We start from the raw sequence: 18,089 nt of genomic DNA, 5'->3' as shown, positions 1-18,089 counted from the left end.
GGATTGAGGTGTGAGGGGAGGGGGGGATGAGGGTGAGGGGATGGGGGGGATTGAGGGTGAGGGGGGAAGGGGGGGATTGTGGGTGAGGGGAGGGGGGGATTGAGGGTGAGGGGAGGGGGGGATTGAGGGTGAGGGGAGGGGGGGGATTGAGGGTGAGGGGAGGGGGGGATTGAGGGTGAGGGGAGGGGGGGATTGAGGGTGAGGGGGGGATTGAGGGGGAGGGGGGGATTGAGGGGGAGGCGAGGGGAGATTGAGGGTGAGGGGAGGGGGGATTGAGGTGAGAGGGGGGATTGAGGGTGAGGGGAGGGGGGATGAGGGTGAGGGGAGGGGGGGATTGAGGGTGAGGGGAGGGGGGATTGAGGGTGAGGGGAGGGGGGGATTGAGGGTGAGGGAGGGGGATGAGGGAGGGGAGGGGAGGGGAGGCGGGGATTGAGGGGAGGGTGAGGGGATGAGGAGGGGGATTAGGGAGAGGGGGGGATTGAGGGAGAGGTGGGATTGAGGGAGAGGGGGATTGAGGGAGGGGGGATTGAGGGTGGGAGGGATTGAGGAGAGGGTGGGATTGAGGGAGAGGGTGGGATTGAGGGTGAGGGGGTTGAGGGGGGATTGACGGGGGTGTTTGAGGGGGGGGGGGATTGAGGGGGAGCGGAGGGGGATTGGGAGGGCAGGGGGATTGAGGAGGGGAGGGGGTTTGAGGGAGGGGAATTAAGGAGGGAAGGGGAGGGGGATTGAGGAGCGGAGGGGGATTGAGGAGGAGGGAGAAAATTGGGATTTGGGGGAGGGGATTGAGGTTGGAGGGGAGGAGGGGAGGGGAGGAAGGGGATTACAATTTATTAGTGTCAGAAGTAGGCTTACATTAACACTGCAATGAAGTTACTGTGAAAATCCCCTAGTCACCACACTCCGGCGCCTGTTCGGGTACACTGAGGGAGAATTTAGCACGGCCAATGCACCCTAACCAGCACGTCTTTCGGACTGTGGGAGGAAACCAGAGCACCCGGAGGAAACCCATGCAGACACGGGGAGAACGTGCAAACTCCACACAGACAGTGACCCAAGGCCGGATTTGAACCTGGGATCCTGGCGCTGTGAGGCAGCAATGCTAACCACTGTGCCGCCATTATTAAGGAATGTCTTGACAGTGCACATAGAAAATCAGAGTATGATCTGACAAAGTTTGACAAATGTAAAACCGTGTTTGATAAATTTGTTAGAGTTTTTCGAGGATGTAAAGATGCGGGATACTTGAATTTCCAAAAAGCGTTCTAGAAAGTGCCACTCAAAAGTTTAATAAGCAAGATGGGGGCTCATGGCATTGGAGATAAAGGGCGGGATTTTCCAGCCATGCTCGCCCCAAAACCGGAAAATCCCACCAGAGGTCAACGGACCTTTGCATGATTTTCCCCCCCACCACCCCGTTTACGATTCCTGTGGCGGGTGGAAAGGAAAATTCCCCCCAATATATTAGCAGGGATAGAAAATTGGTCATCACACAGGAAGCAAAATGTAAGGATAAAGGAGACATTTTCAAGTTGGCAGGCTGTGAATCGCGGAGTGCCGTGAGGATTGGTACTGGGGCCTCAGCTATTTACAGACTATATCAATGGTAAGGTGGGCTCATAATTGGCTTAGCGGTAGGAGACAGAGGGTGATGACAGACGGCTGCTTCAGTGACTGGAGACCAGTGACGTACCACAGGGATCTGTGCTGGGCCCCTATTATTCGTCATTTATATAAATGACATTGATGACTATGTGGGGGGTAGGATTAGTAAGTTTGTCGATAACACAAAGATTGGCCGGGTGGGTTAACAGTGAGGTTGAGTGTCTTGGGTTACAGGAAGATATAGACGCGATGGTCAAATGGGCGGATAAGTGGCAGGTATAATTTAACCCTGAAAAGTGTGAGGTGATGCACTTTTGGAAGGAGTAATTTGACAAGGAAGTATACTCTCGAAGGTCTGACACTGGGAAGTTCTGAAGAACAAAGGGATTTTGGAGTGTTTGTCCATAAATCTCTGAAGGCGGAAAGGCAGGTTAATAGTGTGGTGAAAAAGGCATTTGGCACACTCGCCTTTATCAATCGGGGTATAGATTACGAAAGCAGAGAGGTCATGATGGAATTGTATAGAACTTTGGTGAGGCCACAGCTGGATTTCTGTGTGCAATTCTGGTCGCCACATTATAGGAAGGATGTGACTGCGCTGGAGGGGATGCAGAGGGATGGAACATTTAAGTTGTAAAGAGAGGTTGAATAGGCTTGGGTTGTTTTCTCTGGAGCAGAGAAGACTGATGGGCAACCTAAATGAGGGGCTCAAGATTATGAGGGGCATGGACAGGGTGGATAGGGAGCAGCTGTTCCGCGTAGTTGAAGGGTCAGTTATGAGGGGACACAAGTTAAAAGTGAGGGATGGGAGATTTGAGGAAAATCTTTTTTACGCAGATGGTGGTCTTAGCCTGGAATGCACTGCCTGGGAGAGTGGTAGGGGGCGGGTTGCCTCACATCCTTTAAAAAGTACCTGGATGAGTACTTGGCATGCCATAACATTCAAGACTATGGGCCAAGTGCTGGCAAGTGTGATTAGATGGGCAGGTTAGGAACTTTCATGAGCTGTTGCAGATGGTCAAAGGGCCTCTTCTGCACTGTAGAATTAGGTGCAGAGACAGAGTGATGTAGCTAAGTTTGCTATCGATACAAGGCTAGGTGGAAAGATAAGCTGTGAGGAGGAAACAAGGAGAGGCTGCAAAGAGCTGTTGGCATCCGTCATTTCAGGAAACTGGACTGCGCTCAGGATGTATATTCCTGCTGGCTTGAACGCCACGTTTGTGTCTCTGAAGGCTGATTTGTGAGTGGGTGTCCCTTCCATTGCTGATGTTGAGCAATGGTGTTGGCCTGAGATTTGCTCACGTTTTTTCTTCCTGGCGGGATATCTTTTTCTAGCATCTGGTCACTTTATCCGTTGCTTATTCCACACCCTTCCCGACTGCTGTATCTAGAACCGCCATTCAGACTTCCCATCCATCATCTCCTATCCCTTGAAATCTCCCCTGCAGAACTCCAGAGGGGAAGTGAGGGTGACTGTCCTTAATATCAAAGCTGTCTTTGACTGAGTGTGACGTCAGGGAGCCCCAGCAAAACTGGAATCAATGGGAATTGGGGAAAAGTCTGCACTAGTTGGTTTCATACCTGGCACAAAGGAAGATGGTCATGGTGGTTAATCTCAGGTCAATAATCTCAGCTCCGGGGCATCACTGCAGGAGTTCCTCAGAGTGTGTCCTAGGCCGAATCATCTTCAGCTGCTTCATCAATGACCTTCCCTCCATTAGACGGCCAGAAGTAAGGATGTTCGCTGCAATGTTAAGCACCCTTTACAACTCCTCAGAAACTGAAGCAGTACTAGTCCAAATGCAACAAGATCCGGACAATGCCCAGACTTGGGCTGACAAGTGGCAAGTAACATTCGTGCCATACAAATGCCAGGCAATGACCATCTCCAACAAGAGAGAATCTAACCATTGCCCCTTTCAATGGTATTACCATTGCTGAATCCCCCACTATCAACATTCTGGGGGTTATCGTTGACCAGAAAATGAACTGGACTAGCCATATAAATACTGTGGCTGCAAGAACAGGTTAGAGACTGGGAATCCTGCAGTGAGTAACTCACCTCCTGACTCTCGAAAGCCTGTCCACCATCTACAAGGCACAAGTCAGGAGTGTGATGGAATACTCCCCACTTGCCTGAGTGCAGCTTCAACAATACTCAAAGTTTGACACCATCCAGGACAAAGCAGCCCCACTTTATTGGCATCACATCCACAAACATTCACTCCCTCCACCACCACCAAAGCACAGTAGCAATGTGCGCCACCTACAAGATATATTGCAGGAACTCACCAAGGCTCCTTCAACAGCACCTCCCAAACCCATGACCACTACCATCTAGAGGGATAAGGCCAGCAGACACATGGGAACACCATCACCTGGAGGTTCCCCCCAAGTCACTCACCATCCTGACTTGGAAATACATCGCCGTTCCGTGGCTGGATCAAAATCCTGGAACCCCCTCCCTAACAGCACTGTGGGTGTACCTCCACCACACGGACTGCAGCGGTCAAGAAGACGGCTCACCACAACATTCTCAAGGACAATTAGGGATGGACAATGATTACTGGCTGAGCCAGTGAAGCCGGCATCCCTTGAGTGAACAGATGTGGATGACCTGTTCGTCTCATATCGACAGCAAACTCACTATCGGGCATGTCTTTGATGGTGCGGCCATCATCCATTTAACTCACACGACCCAACCAACCGAGTTGCTGCTGACTCGAGAGGGCAGATGTACCGAGGAGCTCTACATGCTGGTGTATGTCCATATTTGACACTTGATCTTCCAGAAGATGCCCATTATTTGACGCAGCAGAGGTGAAAGCTGGTCAGCCTCTTCTCTCAGTGTGCATAAGTTGCCCATGCCTCACTCCCATAATGGAGGGCATTGAGAGTTCAAACCTGGTACACACGGAGCTTTGTATTTTCGATTAGTTTGCAGTTGGTCCACACTTCTCAACCTTGACAGTAGGGCGGCATGGTGGCACAGTGGCTAGCACAGCGCCAGGGACCCGGGTTCGATTCCGGCCTTAGGTCATTGTCTGTGTGGAGCACGCTGACACGGGGATCTCCGAGTGCTTTGGTTTCCTCCCACACTCCAAAGATGTGCCAGGTGGATTGACCATGCTAAATTGCCCCTTAGTGCCCAAAGATGTGTAGGCTAGGGGGTTTAGCAAGGTAAATGCATGGGGTTACGGGGGTAGGGCGCAGGTGGGCCTGGTTAAGATGTCGGAGAGTCGGTGTAGACTTGATGGGTTGAATGGCTTCCTTCGGCACTGTAGGGTATCTGTGATCTGTAGGGTATCTATGACATGACAGCTGCAGCCGTGGCAATCTTGGTGCTGATTTTGGCATTAATGGACAGGTTGCTGGTATCTGTTGATCCAAGGTATGTGACGTTGTCGACGGCCTCCAAACCGAGGTTGTCGATGTTAATGGAAGGTAGAGTCTTTACATCCTGGCCCATTACTTTGGTCTTCCTGTCACTGATTATCATTGCAGAGGCCTTGCCAGCCTGGGGGAATGGATCTATAAGCTGCCACAACTGAGCTTTGCTACAGGATGCCAGCACGGGGTCATCAGCAAATAGTAACTCACTGACCAGGACATTGTGCGCCAAGGCCAAAGTGCGTAGTCCATTCCAAGTTGAACAGCTCGCCATTGGCCCTGACATCCAGTAGCAGCATGGGGAAGAATACGCCAAAGGGACTTGGCACACAGCCCTGCTTTACCCCACTGCAAAAGTGTGCGATGGTTCCTCCGTTGTAACTGATTAAACTCTTCACGTTCTCATGGGAAGAAGAAATGAGGCCTGGGGTCCAGGTGGGCAGCCTATTATCTGCAGCAGTGTAAGGAGTCCGTCCGTCTCTGGTGACAAGATCAATGGCTGCGGTTAGGTCGCTGAATGCAGTGCGGAATGGTCCCTGCTGTTCGTGCCACTTCTGTTACTGCCAAAGTGACATCCTCTCCACTGTTACCTGCTGCGTCTGAAGCTTCGCTGAGATTCAGGGTAGATGCATGATGTCTGGAATCTGGTGAGAGCTACGCAAAGACTTTCCCCACAATACTTACAAGGAGGTACATATGAATCTGGAGTAGGCCATTCAGCCTCTTGAGACTGCTTCACCTTTCAGTAAGATTATAGCTGATCTGATTATGTCCTCAACTCCCAATTTCTTTCCCACCACCCACCCCCATACTCTTTGACTTCCTTGTCAATCAAGAATCTATCTAACTCAGCCCTAAAAATATTCAATGACCCTGCCTCAGTAAAAGAGAATTCCACAAATTCACAACCCTCTGGGAGAAAGAAAATTCTCCTCACCTCCGTTTTAAATGGGCAGCCATTAATTTTAAACTGTCCCTGAGTCCCACAAGGGGACACATCCATTCAGCGTCCATCCTATCTCATCCAAAATGCCTCGTTAATTGTTGCAGCCACTGTGATCCCTTGGTTTTGTACAAGGTGACTATTTTTGTGTCATGTACGTCTTGAAGCACAAATCCTCCTTTCCAGCAGAGACCACTAAGGTTCGTGGAGATGCTGCAGCAAGGCCGGTTTGATGATTTCTGATGGAGCGCCAACATTTCCTGGGGCTTTACCACCAGCAAGGGAAAAGGGCAAGGGACCTGGGCCGGCACAGTGGGTTAGCACTGCTGCCTCACAGCGCCAGGGACCCGGATTCGATTCCCGGCTCGGGTCACTGTGCGGATTCTGCACGTTCTCCCTGTGTCTGCTTGGGTTTTCTCCGGGTGCTCCGGTTTCCTCCCACAGTCCAAAGGTGTGCTGGTTAGGGTGCATTGGCCGTGCTAAATTCTCCCTCAGTGTACCCGAACAGACGCCTGAGTGTGGCGACTAGGGGATTTTCACAGTAAGTTCATTGCAGCGTTAATGTAAGCCTACTTGTGACACAAATAAATAAACTTTACTTTTAAATATGAATGAGCTGCATGATGGTGGGTGCACTGACCAGCTCCTCCAGGACGGGAGAGTCTGGAATTGCGCTGAGATCTTCAGTTACAATGTTCTCTGTTGCGTAGTGTTTGAGGTAATGTTCCACCCGCCTCTCCATCCACTTACTCAGTTCGCTGAGAATCTTCCCTGTCTTTGTCTCCAAGGGGGCTGATTCAGGTGCGGCTGAGCTTGTTGCTTTCTTGATTCATTCTTGCATCCCTCCAGCGTCCTTGGATACAGCAGAAGATTGTATGTTGTTTCAGAGGGAGGCTGTGGCATCGTGGTATTGTCACCAGACTTGTGATCCAGAGACCCAGTGTAATGCTTCCCGGTTCGAATCCCACCACAGCAGATGATGGAATTTGAATTTAATAAAAATCTGGAATTTAAAGTCTAATGGTGACCATGAAACCGTTGTGAATTGTTGTAAAAACCCATCTGGTTCATGAATGTCCTTCAGGAAAGGAAATCTGCCATTAGTGGCAGTTGGTGGCACAGTGGTTAGCACTGCTGCCTCACAGCGCCAGGGACCCGGGTTCGATTCCCAGCTTGGGTCACTATCTGTGCAGAGTCTGCACGTTCTCCCCGTGTCTGCGTGGGTTTCCCCTTGTCTACTACAGTCTGAAAGACGTGCTGGTTAGGTGCATTGGCCATGCTAAATCCTCCCTCAGTGTACCCAAACAGCCGTCGGAGTGTGGCGACTAGGAGACAATGAAGTGGCTTTATTGCCGTGACACTAATAAATAAACTTTAAAACTTTATCCTCACTTAGTCTGACCTACATGTGACTCCAGATCCACAGCAACGTGGTTGATTCTTAAAATCCTTCTGAATGGCCTAGCAAGCCATCTGGACCTCCCTTCCTAACAGCACTGTGAGTGTACCTACGGCAAAGGGACAGCAGCGGTTTAAGAAGGCAGCTCGCCATCACCTTCTCGAGGGCAATTGGAGATGGGCAATAAATGTTAGCCTCGCCAGTGATGCCCATATCCTGAAAATGAATTAAACAAAAGGCAGTATTGATTGGTGCAGCACCAAACAGTCCGCTGAAGCTTGATCCTGCCGGATCTGAGAGCGTCTAGAGTTTGTTTGTTGTAGTGTATGAGGGCGTTCCTTACGGTTGCAGTAACTGACTCCATTTCAGTTCAATAAACCTCTCTGATCTCTTTTCCCATGCAGTGAGTACAGTGTGGTGTTGCACAGATGTTCCCACTTTGACATCGCACTCTGGTCTTGGGCCTTGTGGTCTAAAAGAGCCTGACTGAGGATGTTGAGGAACTCTTGAATCTGTTCTGGGTCAGTGTTGATCCAAGGTTGACCTTCTTGGAGTGGTATAGTAAGATAAGGCTGAAGCCTGGCCTTATTCCACTCCTGGGTGTGGAGAATGTCCCAGTCAGCATTGTGATAGCTGTGAGCAATAAGGATACTATTGAGGGTGATATATCTGGTGATGACGAGATCCAGCTGGTCTCAATGGTGTAATCTTGCAAGTCTCCAGGACATCTTGTGGAACGACTTGGTTTGGAAGTTCCAATAAAGTTCCTCAGTGTCCATTGTAACAGCAAAGCTCCAGCAACCTTTGTCCAGTTTCTTGCCAATTCCCTCTTGCCCTCTGCGTATTGGCCTGACTATGTATGGATCCCACCTTGCGTTGGAAGTTCCCTCGAAGGTACAGTCCCTCGGTGCTGGGAAATTCACTAATTTATTTCACAGAATTGAGGTGGAGGTCAGTGTCAGGGTGAGAATGCATTTGAGGTTAACTGGGCCCATGCTCGTTCACAAGCGAAGAGTAAGAAGTCTCTGAACTTCCGATGAGAGTGGGGGAACTCAGTGATTGAGTGCTTTTTACTGCAAAACCCACTCCGTGCTCACGCATTGCCTCTCGATGTTCCCCCTGATGCTTCTTGACAGGATTTACTTGAAGTGAGCCTGGTTTCCTGCCACACAGCAATGTCCACATTGAGCCTTGTAAATCTTTTGTCGCTCACAGCTGTCCAGTGTGCATCACCAGCCTGTAGAAGGTTGTTGGTAAGACCGGGACATGCAGTCCTCATGTCCCGAGCTTGCGATCTGAAAGACTGGTGTCTTCTTTGATGAGTTTGTCTTGCCTGTTGCGCAGACTCTCCTGTTGAGAGTTGACCCTCCAGGCATCCGTTAGAGCAGACAGGCTGTGGGGGGGGGGAAACAGCACCCAACTGCCCCGCTTGAGGAAGGGGGGGTTGGCTACCCAATGAGATATGATGATCTCTCCTTCCATTGGAGGTAATCCCTGCTTCTTGTGCTCTAAGCCAATCGAGCGTGAGCTTATAACCGGTAACTGTTTCTTCCCGTATTGTTCCAATGTTTAACCTCGGAGCTGGAGTGTCTTCCCCAGAGCATCCTCAATCAGGCCTGGGCAAACAATATGGAGAGTTGCCCAAGCATCAGGGCCTCCCATCTTGCATTTCTAGCATTGTCCAAAGGAAAGAATGAAACCTTTTAATACCAGCTTTGTTACAGGAGTTTCCAGAAAGCTGCTCAATAAAAACTGCCAACAGGAACCCACTCCAGATTTTGTGTCAGGCTTCACTTCCCTAGGATCCGCAGTGCCTCCCGTTGATGCAATGCATCAAGTGTGTCGAGGGTATGTGTGGTGGTCAGTCTGTCTGTCACCTCTTGCTTTTATCTCTCACCACTGGCTAGCAGTATATTTATTTGGAATAGAGAACTGAGTGTGTAAGCCTCTCCCTTCAGGACTTGGCCTCCTCATCAGCCAGCCCTAGATAGTGCCTTCCCTTGGTGACATATGTAAACTGAGTACCTCACGGAACCAGGCTAAACGACAGGGGACTCGGAGGAGGCCTGGCTCCCAGACACATGGCGTACAGGCCCACCAACATGTGGTTACGCCCTGGTGCCCACGAACCAGGCCCCTTGCTATGGGTAAATAGTCCCCGGGTCTTGTGGGTGTCTCTGGGTGAAGAAAGTGGCAGAGAGCGATCGACAGTTTACGTGAGCGGGCAACAAGGTGGCAGGTGGGGAAGTGTGGGCTTGTTCACTTTTGTAATTAGACTGGAAAAGCAGAATTTTGTTTCTTCTAAATGTTGATATTCAGAGGGACTTGTGTGTACAGGACCAACAAGTAATTTGAGAGGCAAATGATTTTATGTTGGCCTTTATTGCAAGGGAATTGAAATCAAGGATAAGGAAGACTTGCTATGATTGTACAGGATCTTGGTGATACCATGCCTGGAGGAGTGTGTGCAGTCTTGATCTCCATGTCCAAGGAAGGGTATACTTGCCTTGGAGATGTTTCAGTGAAGGTTCACTAGATTTGTTGCTGAGCGTCTGGTTAAATTTGGTCTGTATTCTCAGGAGTTTAAAAGATTGAGAAGTGGTCTCATTGAAACATACAGGATCCTGTACGAGGAGGGGCGGGGGGGGGGAGGGGGGCATGGGTGCAGAGGGGTGTGGAGAGAGACTGATGGGGTAGACACACAGGTTGTTTCCCCCTGACTGGGGGAGTCTAGAAAGAGGGGACACTCTCAGGATAAGGGGGCAATCATTTAGAGCAGAGATGAGAATTTCTTCACCAAATGGTTTTGAATCTTTGGAGTTCTTTATCCCAGAGGTTTGTGGATGTTCCATCGTTGAGTATATTTAACACTGAGGTAGACAGATTTCTGGTGTCCCGGGGATGAGGCTGAGGACCAGCCATGCTGATATTGAATGGACTAGCCTCTTTAAGGGGCTGAAAGGTCTACTCCTGTTCCTACTTCTAATGCTATTCCTCTGTTCTTTTCTGAACTTTGATCGTCTTCGCTGGACCCCACTCTTTCCCCCGCATGAGATATATCCCAAATCCTCCATGTCTATCTCCGTGTCCCACTTTGTTCTTATCGCTGTGTCCTCTAACCGTGCATTGCACTGCTTTGCTTGATGAACTTCTTTGTGCATTTACAGATAACGGGTCCAAAGTGAAGCCATGCCTCTGTTTGGGAACGTCTTTAGTCCGAAGAAAACTCCACCCAGAAAATCGGCTTCTCTCTCCAGTTTACACACGGTACAGTGGGCGATGGGTGGGGGAATGGGCAGTGGGCGATGTAGGGGATTGGACAGTGGGCGATGGGGGGGGGAATGGGCAGTGGGCGATGGGGGGGAATGGACAGTGGGCGATGGGTGGGGGAATGGGCAGTGGGCGATGTAGGGGATTGGACAGTGGGTGATGAGTGGGGGAACGGGCAGTGGGCGATGTAGGGGATTGGACAGTGGGCGATGGGTGGGGGAATGGACAGTGGGCGATGGGGGGGGGGAATGGGCAGTGGGCGATGGGTGAGAATGGGCAATGGGCGATGGGGGGGAATGGGCAGTGGGCGATGGGTGGGGGAATGGGCAGTGGGCGATTGGGGGGGAATGGGCAGTGGGCGATGGGGTAATGGGCAGTGGGCAATGGGTGAGAATGGGCAATGGGTGAGAATGGGCAGTGGGCGATGGGGGGGAATGGACAGTGGGCGATGAGTGGGGGAATGGGCTGTGGGCGATGGGTGGGGGAATGAGCAGTGGGCGATGGGTGGGGGAATGGGCAGATGGGGGAATGGGCAGTGGGCGATGGGTGAGGGAATGGGCAGTGGGCGATGGGGGAATGGGCAGTGGGTGATGGGTGAGGGAATGGGCAGTGGGTGTTGGGGGAATGGGCAGTGGGCAATGGGTGAAAATGGGCAGTGGGTGATGGGTGGGGGAATGGACAGTGGGCGATAGGGGAATGGACAGTGGGTGAGGGGGGGGAATGGATAGTTTGCCACATGCATCTGCTGAGCAATGTCACCTGTGTACAACAATCACTCCATTTGACATTATTGTCCCTGCACAGTGTGTACCTCGTGCCTGTATCAATCCCTCCTGCATTGAGGGAGCCTCTTCTACCACCAGCTGCTTAGTATGAAGGTGGTAGGGAGACCGGAACATTGTGTTAACCCGGAGTCACTGAGTGCGTGCTGCTCCAGATCACTGACTGTGGTGGAAGGGTGGAGGAGGGATGGGGGAGGGGGGGGTCCCGTGGTTGTCCCTGTAGGAATGGGGTGGAGGTCTCCCACCACCCCTGTGATAGTGGAATGGTTTGTGTTGATCCTGTGTGGATCCTGCTCTGTGTGACAGTTAGTCTTGCTGTGTGGATTGAGTGCTGTAACACGGTACGGGCCTGTGTCTGTTACAGCTGGATCGGGTGAGCCGGGAGGTGGAGCTCGGCCTGGATCATGGTGCTCCAGTGATGAATATTGGAGGACAGAGCATGAAGTTTGACAACGGCCAGTGGGTGTCAGGTTAGTAGGATATATCTTGGACCGTTAGACTCTGGTGAAGTCAGAGTCACTGAGTGTCACTCCTGCCTGTCCCCTCCTGTTGTCAGTGCAGCCAGATTGTGCAAGCTTAATTCCACAGTCCAGGAGTTGTCATTGGCTCAGTGGTCACACCCTTGTTGTGGGTTCAAGTCCCAATCCAGACACTGAAGTAGATAATCTAGAGATGACACTCCAGTGCAGGACTGAGGGAGTGCTGCACTGCTGAAGATGATGTATTGTGATGAAATGTTAATACAGAACCCCCCATTTACCATGTCGGGCGAATGTAAATGATCTAAGGCATTGGATAATTAAAGAGTTCTTCAATATTTATATCTCAACCACTAAAACAATTTATTTGGTGCATGTACTTTCTTGCCTTCTCTCCTTTTCCCTCATTTTCTCTTTCTCCTTTTCCCTCATTTTCTCTTTCTCCTTTTCCCTCATTTTCTCTTTCTCCTTTTCCCTCATTTTCTCTTTTTCCTTCTCCCTCATTTTCTCTTTCTCCTTCTCCCTCTTTTTTTTTCTCTCTCTCCTTCCCTAATCTTCCCTCTCTTTTGAATTGTAGAATGATGAAGCCATTTGTCCCATTGTGCCCGTGCAGAGTTATCCGTCTCGATTCACTCCCCTGTTCTTTCCCATTTTCCGCCTTATTTTCCTTTCCCGACGAGGACGGCACGGTAGCACAGTGGTTAGCACTGCTGCTTCACAGCTCCAGGGTCCCGGGTTCGATTCCCGGCTCGGGTCACTGTCTGTGTGGAGTTTGCACATTCTCCTCGTGTCTGCATGGGTTTCCTCCGGGTGCTCCGGTTTCCTCCCACAGTCCAAAGATGTGCGAGTTAGGTTGATTGGCCAGGTTAAAAAAAAAATTGCCCCTTAGAGTCCTGAGATGTGTAGGTTAGAGGGATTAGTGGGTAAATATGTGGGGGTAGGGCCTGGGTGGGATTGTGGTCGGTGCAGACTCGATGGGCCGAATGGCCTCCTTCTGCACTGTAGGGTTTCTATGATTCTATGAGTATTTATCCGATTCTCGTTCAAAAGTTCTGATCGAATCTGCTTCCTTCACCCTTTCAGGCAGTGCCTTCCAACTCGCTGTGTAAAACTGTGGGTGGGGATATCCGGCTGTTCCTGTCGGTGGGACTGTCTAGTCTCGCTGACGGCGAGCTCCCTGCCGCAGGTATTTGCTACCAAATAAACCTGTTGGACTTTAACCTGGTGTTATGAGACTTCTTACTGTGCTTACCCCAGTTCAACGCCGGCATCTCCACATCAGGTTCCCCAGTGACAGAGGGTGTGACCAACGGGAAGCCCTGTTGACAGCGACGGGACCAAAGTTCCTGCTGCTGGCCAATGACAAACCACCTCCCCCCGCCGGCAAACACCCCATGAAGTGGGGGCGGAAAATCCCTCCCAGTGTTTCCTCACATCACCCCTGGCTCCTTTGCCCATCACCTTAAATGTGCGACCATCTGACACTGGGAACGATTCCTCCGTACTTACCCTGTCAAAATGATTTTGCACACCCTTCAAATCTCCTCTCAAACCCTCGAGGAGATCAGTCTCCCTGCACAACTGGAGTTCCTCGTCGCTGGAACCGCTCCTGTGAATCCCTTCAACATGCCTCAGAACTGGGCAGAGTAACTGCGGCTGGAGTTTAACTGATTTGCTTTAGCTTTCTCGCCTTTGCCCTCTATTCCAATTTAGAAAGCAGAAATGCAGAGGGAACCCTTGGCTGGGTTTAAAAAGCTTTGTCAGTTTGTCCTGCAACCTTCAACGATTTGTGTACATACACTGCCGAGCGCTCTCTCTTCCCCACGTCCTCCTATCTGTTAACTCCTCTATTGCCTCTCTCTCCATCACTGACAAGGGTACTAAAGGTAAGAGATCCAAGACACATGCACAGAGCTGAAATGCACGCTTGCCCGTGATCTAATTGAGTGACAGAATGGGCTGAAGGGTTTCAGATAATCATAGAATCCCTACAGTGGAGAAAGAGTCCATTCGGCCCATCGAGTCTGCACCGACCACAATCCCAGCCAGTCCCTATCCCCATAACCCCACATATTTACCCTGCTAGTCCCCCTGACACCAAGGGACAATTTAGCATGGCTAATCAACCTAACCCGCAAATCTTTGGACTGTGGGAGGAAACCGGAGCACCCGGAGGAAACCCACGCGGACACGGGGAGAACGTGCAAACTCCACACTGACAGTGACCCGAGGCCGGAATCGAAACCGGGCCCCCGGCGCTGTGAGGCAGCAGTGCTAACCATCGTGGTTTGAATTACCTATTCCTGTTCCTGTCTTGCTATTTTGAGTTATAAGGAGAGGCTGGATAGACTGGGACTTTTTTCTCTGGAGCGTAGAAGGCTGAGGGGTGACCTTATAGAGGTCTATAAAATAATGAGGGGCATAGATCAGCTAGAAAGCCAATATTTTTTCCCAAAGGTAGGAGAATCTAAAACTAGAGGGCATAGGTTTAAGGTGAGAGGGGAGAGATACAAAAGGGTCCAGAGGGGCAATTTTTTCACACAGAGGGTGGTGAGTGTCTGGAACAAGCTGCCAGAGGTAGTAGTAGAGGTGGGTACAATTTTGTCTTTTAAAAAGCATTTAGACACTTACGAGGGTAAGATGGGATAGAGGGATATGGGCCAAATGCGGGCAATTGGGTCAAGCTTCAGGGTTTAAAAAAAAGGGTGGCATGGACAAGTTGGGCCGAAGGGCCTGTTTCCATGCTGTAAACCTCTATGACAATGATTCTATGGTGCAGTGGACACAAGAAGGATCAAAATTTAATGCAGATGAGTGTTGTGAAACACTTTGAAAGGAAGAATGAGACAAGGCAATGTAAACTAAATGTTACAATTTAAAACAGGTCCAGGAATCCCGTCAGGGCGGCACAGTGGTTAGCACTGCTGCTTCACAGCACCAGGGACCCAGGTTCAAGTCCGGCCTCGGGTCACTGTGAGAAGTTTGCATGGTCTCCCCGTGTCTGCGTGAGTTTGCTCCGGTTTCCTCCCACACTCCAAAGATGTGCGGGTCAGGATGATTGGGTCATGCTAAATTGACCCTAGTGTCAAGGGATTCAGAGGGTAAATACGTGGGGTTACAGAGGTGAGTCTCAATGAATCATAGAAACCCTACAGTGCAGAAGGAGGCCATTCGGCCCATCGGGTCTGCACCGACCACAATCCCACCCAGGCCCTACCCCCACATATTTTACCCGCTAATCCCTCTAACCTACACATCCCAGGACTCTAAGGGGCAATTTTTTTAACCTGGCCAATCAACCTAACCCGCACATCTTTGGACTGTGGGAGGAAACCGGAGCACCCGGAGGAAACCCATGCAGACACGGGGAGAATGTGCAAACTCCACACAGACAGTGACCCGAGCCGGGAATCGAACCCGGGACCCTGGAGCTGTGAAGCAGCAGTGCTAACCACTGTGCTACCGTGCCGCACAGGGTAAAGTCCCAGTCTATCCATTGGCGGGAGGGTTGTGAGGAGCGATTGGAGGAGTCACGAGTGATGAATCATTTTCTTGCAGCTGTCTGAAACAACAGCAGAATCGCACCTGATGGAGAAGGAGTTGGAGGAGCTGAAAATCCACAGTCGCAAGAGAAAGTGAGGGACTGTGCAATGAGACTGGTGCAGACCCGATGGGCCGAATGGCCTCCTTCTGCACTGTAGGGATTCTATGGAACGGAGACACCTCGGGGTTTATGTAGACAAACCGGTAGCAAGACAATTTGATGAGATTATTGGTGAAAGAGCAGGGGACGGTGGGGGGTCTAACCAAACACCCCCTGGGCATGATGGACCAAAAGGCATCCTTCTGTGCTGCAGGAGTCTGCGATTCCTCTCTCCCGCCTTCCCTCTGTTTTCTCGCCCACTCTTTCTCTCCCCTTTAATCCCCCTCCCAGTCTGTGCGCTTATCTCTGACTATTTCATGTGTTGTAGAGTCAGTGGGTGACAGCGGCACACAGAAAGAGATGCAGCGCCTACGAAAGCGTAACCAGCAACTGGAAGAGGAGAATAACCTCCTCCGGCTGAAGATCGACATTCTGTTGGATATGGTGAGTGATGTACACAGGGGTGTAGGGTCAGGGCAGCGGTGAGGGGCAGGGCAGTGCCGGGGGGCGGGGGGGGGTGATAGAGGCAACGTCTGGCGACTGCGTGGTGAATGTCGGTGGCATTGGCGGGAGGGTTGTGAGGAGCGATTGGAGGAGTCACGAGTGATGAATCATTTTCTTGCAGCTGTCTGAAACAACAGCAGAATCGCACCTGATGGAGAAGGAGTTGGAGGAGCTGAAAATCCACAGTCGCAAGAGAAAGTGAGGGACTGTGCAATGAGACTGAAAAGTGTGCTTCACTGGGGGAGAGGACGGGGGAAAGGAGAGGAAGCACAGCTCAACAACAAGAGGAAGAGGTTGGCGTGTGTGGAACGGGTCTGTCTGGAGACACAGGTCAGATCTCCAGTCAGACCGAGGGGGGTGGCGACCCATCACCCACTACGTAGACTCCACATCCTCAGCCCGGGGCAGGGTGGGGGTAGGGAGCAGAGACTTTCTGGGAAAATCAGGAACAGGTTGGTGAGAGAATCAGCGTCGCAAAGCTTTCCCTGTGCGCGGCCATTAACGTGCAGTGAACGAACGGCATGACGGACTTCAGGCACAGCGAACCCCACACACTCGGAGCTCGCACTTTCCATCGATACTCAGCTCATCAACCGCTGAAGACACCTAAAGTCAACGCCATTGAAAAGACCTCTGAATGGACAGGAACCCAGGCACGGAAACCCTTTGTGTCCAATATGGAACTGAGTGTGTAGGGTTATGAGGAACTGCCTATTTCAGGCTCCCAGATACTGTGCAGGACGGATGTTCATTGCCCATTGGCTCCAATGTAATGGGTCTTTTCCCGAAACCCAGCTGCAGTTGACTGCGATCGTGCAGTGATCCTGCCTCGTATATTTCTCTTCCCTTCCCCCCCCCCCCCCCACTCCTAAAAAAAGATTTGACTCGACTTTTACCTCTGAAATGACACTGATATTTTTGTATCCATTATTCTCATTAAGTCTTGGCTTTTAAAACCCTTTTCAGTCCCAGTCAAGCTCTCTCCTTCCATCCTATATCTGCTGTGGTTTGCATGGAGGTGACCGAGGCTACATTCTCTGTGTCTGAATGATGTCTTGGCACAGGGAATGGGGTGGCACTGTTGGTCTTGGCTCTGAACAGCAGCAGGTATCCAGGTAGTTGGTGTTTATTTGGATCCTCTGCTGCAGTGGATCAGAAGAACTAGGAGCAGAAGTAGGCCATTTGGCCCCTCGAGCCTGCTCCACCATTTAGTAAGATCCTGGATGGTCTGATTGTAGCTTCACCTCCACCTTCCCGCTATCCCTCCCCTCCCCACGAGTGTTAACTCCCTTCAACCATCTCCAAATCTCTGCACATCTTTTGTTTTCTCCAGTGAGTTTCTCAAATACAACAAATTATCCATCAGTTGCTGCTGTTTTACAAGTTTGACCTGTAACGGCTGCTAACTAATGGGATTGGCTGATTTATGAGCCTATAAGGATGGCTCCAGGTTAGTGTATCCAAGAGATAATCCAGTATGAGTTAAAGCTTTGCTTCTGTGTGAATGTATCTGTCTCTTTCGGTTTGTAATTAAAACACCAGCTGATTTCAAAGCCACCTTCCTATGCCTCTTATTACCTAGTGATCAACATCTGCTGCTTCTGTTTGAAGGGTGCAACCACAGAGACTGGGGCTTTCTGACAGAAAAATCTCCCGCCCCTGTCAGAGTTCCATAGATTGTGAATGCTGTACTTCGATTAACTCCTGAAGGATATTTAGTGAATCAGATGGGTTTTTACAACAATCGATCATAGTCTCATGGTCACCATTACCAAGATTAGCTTTTCAATTTATTAATGGAATTCAAATTCCATTGTGCCTTGGTGGGATTTGAACCCATGTCCCCAGAGCATTAGCCTTGACCTCTGGATGACCAATCCAGTGACATTAAAACTATACTGCCATCTCCCCTAGTGAACAGGAGTGAACATTGAGATGTTGAACTAGGGCCAGTGTGAATGTTAGTGAAAAATTCCACATCACTGTTGAGAGTTCACTCTGAAAAGTGATAAGATTTTTGTTATTCATAGTATGTGGATGTCGCTGGCTAGGCCAGCATTTATTGCCCATCCCTAAT

The 18,089-nt window shown here is 50.5% G+C and overlaps 1 protein-coding gene across 1 annotated transcript in view; it reads left to right on the top strand.

Annotated features, from left to right (window-relative positions):
* cby1 (chibby 1, beta catenin antagonist) overlaps nt 1-17,591 on the top strand; it is a 21,496-nt gene extending 3,905 nt beyond the window's left edge. The window contains exons 2-5 of the mRNA XM_078237560.1: nt 10,502-10,601; nt 11,751-11,856; nt 15,837-15,952; nt 16,134-17,591. Of these exons, the coding sequence (XP_078093686.1) occupies nt 10,524-10,601; nt 11,751-11,856; nt 15,837-15,952; nt 16,134-16,214 (381 nt within the window). The 5' untranslated portion in view covers nt 10,502-10,523 and the 3' untranslated portion in view covers nt 16,215-17,591. The remainder of the gene's footprint in view (nt 1-10,501; nt 10,602-11,750; nt 11,857-15,836; nt 15,953-16,133) is intronic.
* The last annotated feature ends 498 nt before the right edge of the window (nt 17,592-18,089 follow it).

This window comes from Mustelus asterias, chromosome 21, assembly GCF_964213995.1.
Source record: "Mustelus asterias chromosome 21, sMusAst1.hap1.1, whole genome shotgun sequence".
Taxonomy (NCBI): domain Eukaryota; kingdom Metazoa; phylum Chordata; class Chondrichthyes; order Carcharhiniformes; family Triakidae; genus Mustelus; species Mustelus asterias.
Note: the sequence above shows the minus strand (reverse complement) of the source record. Positions and strands in the feature narration are given on the sequence as shown.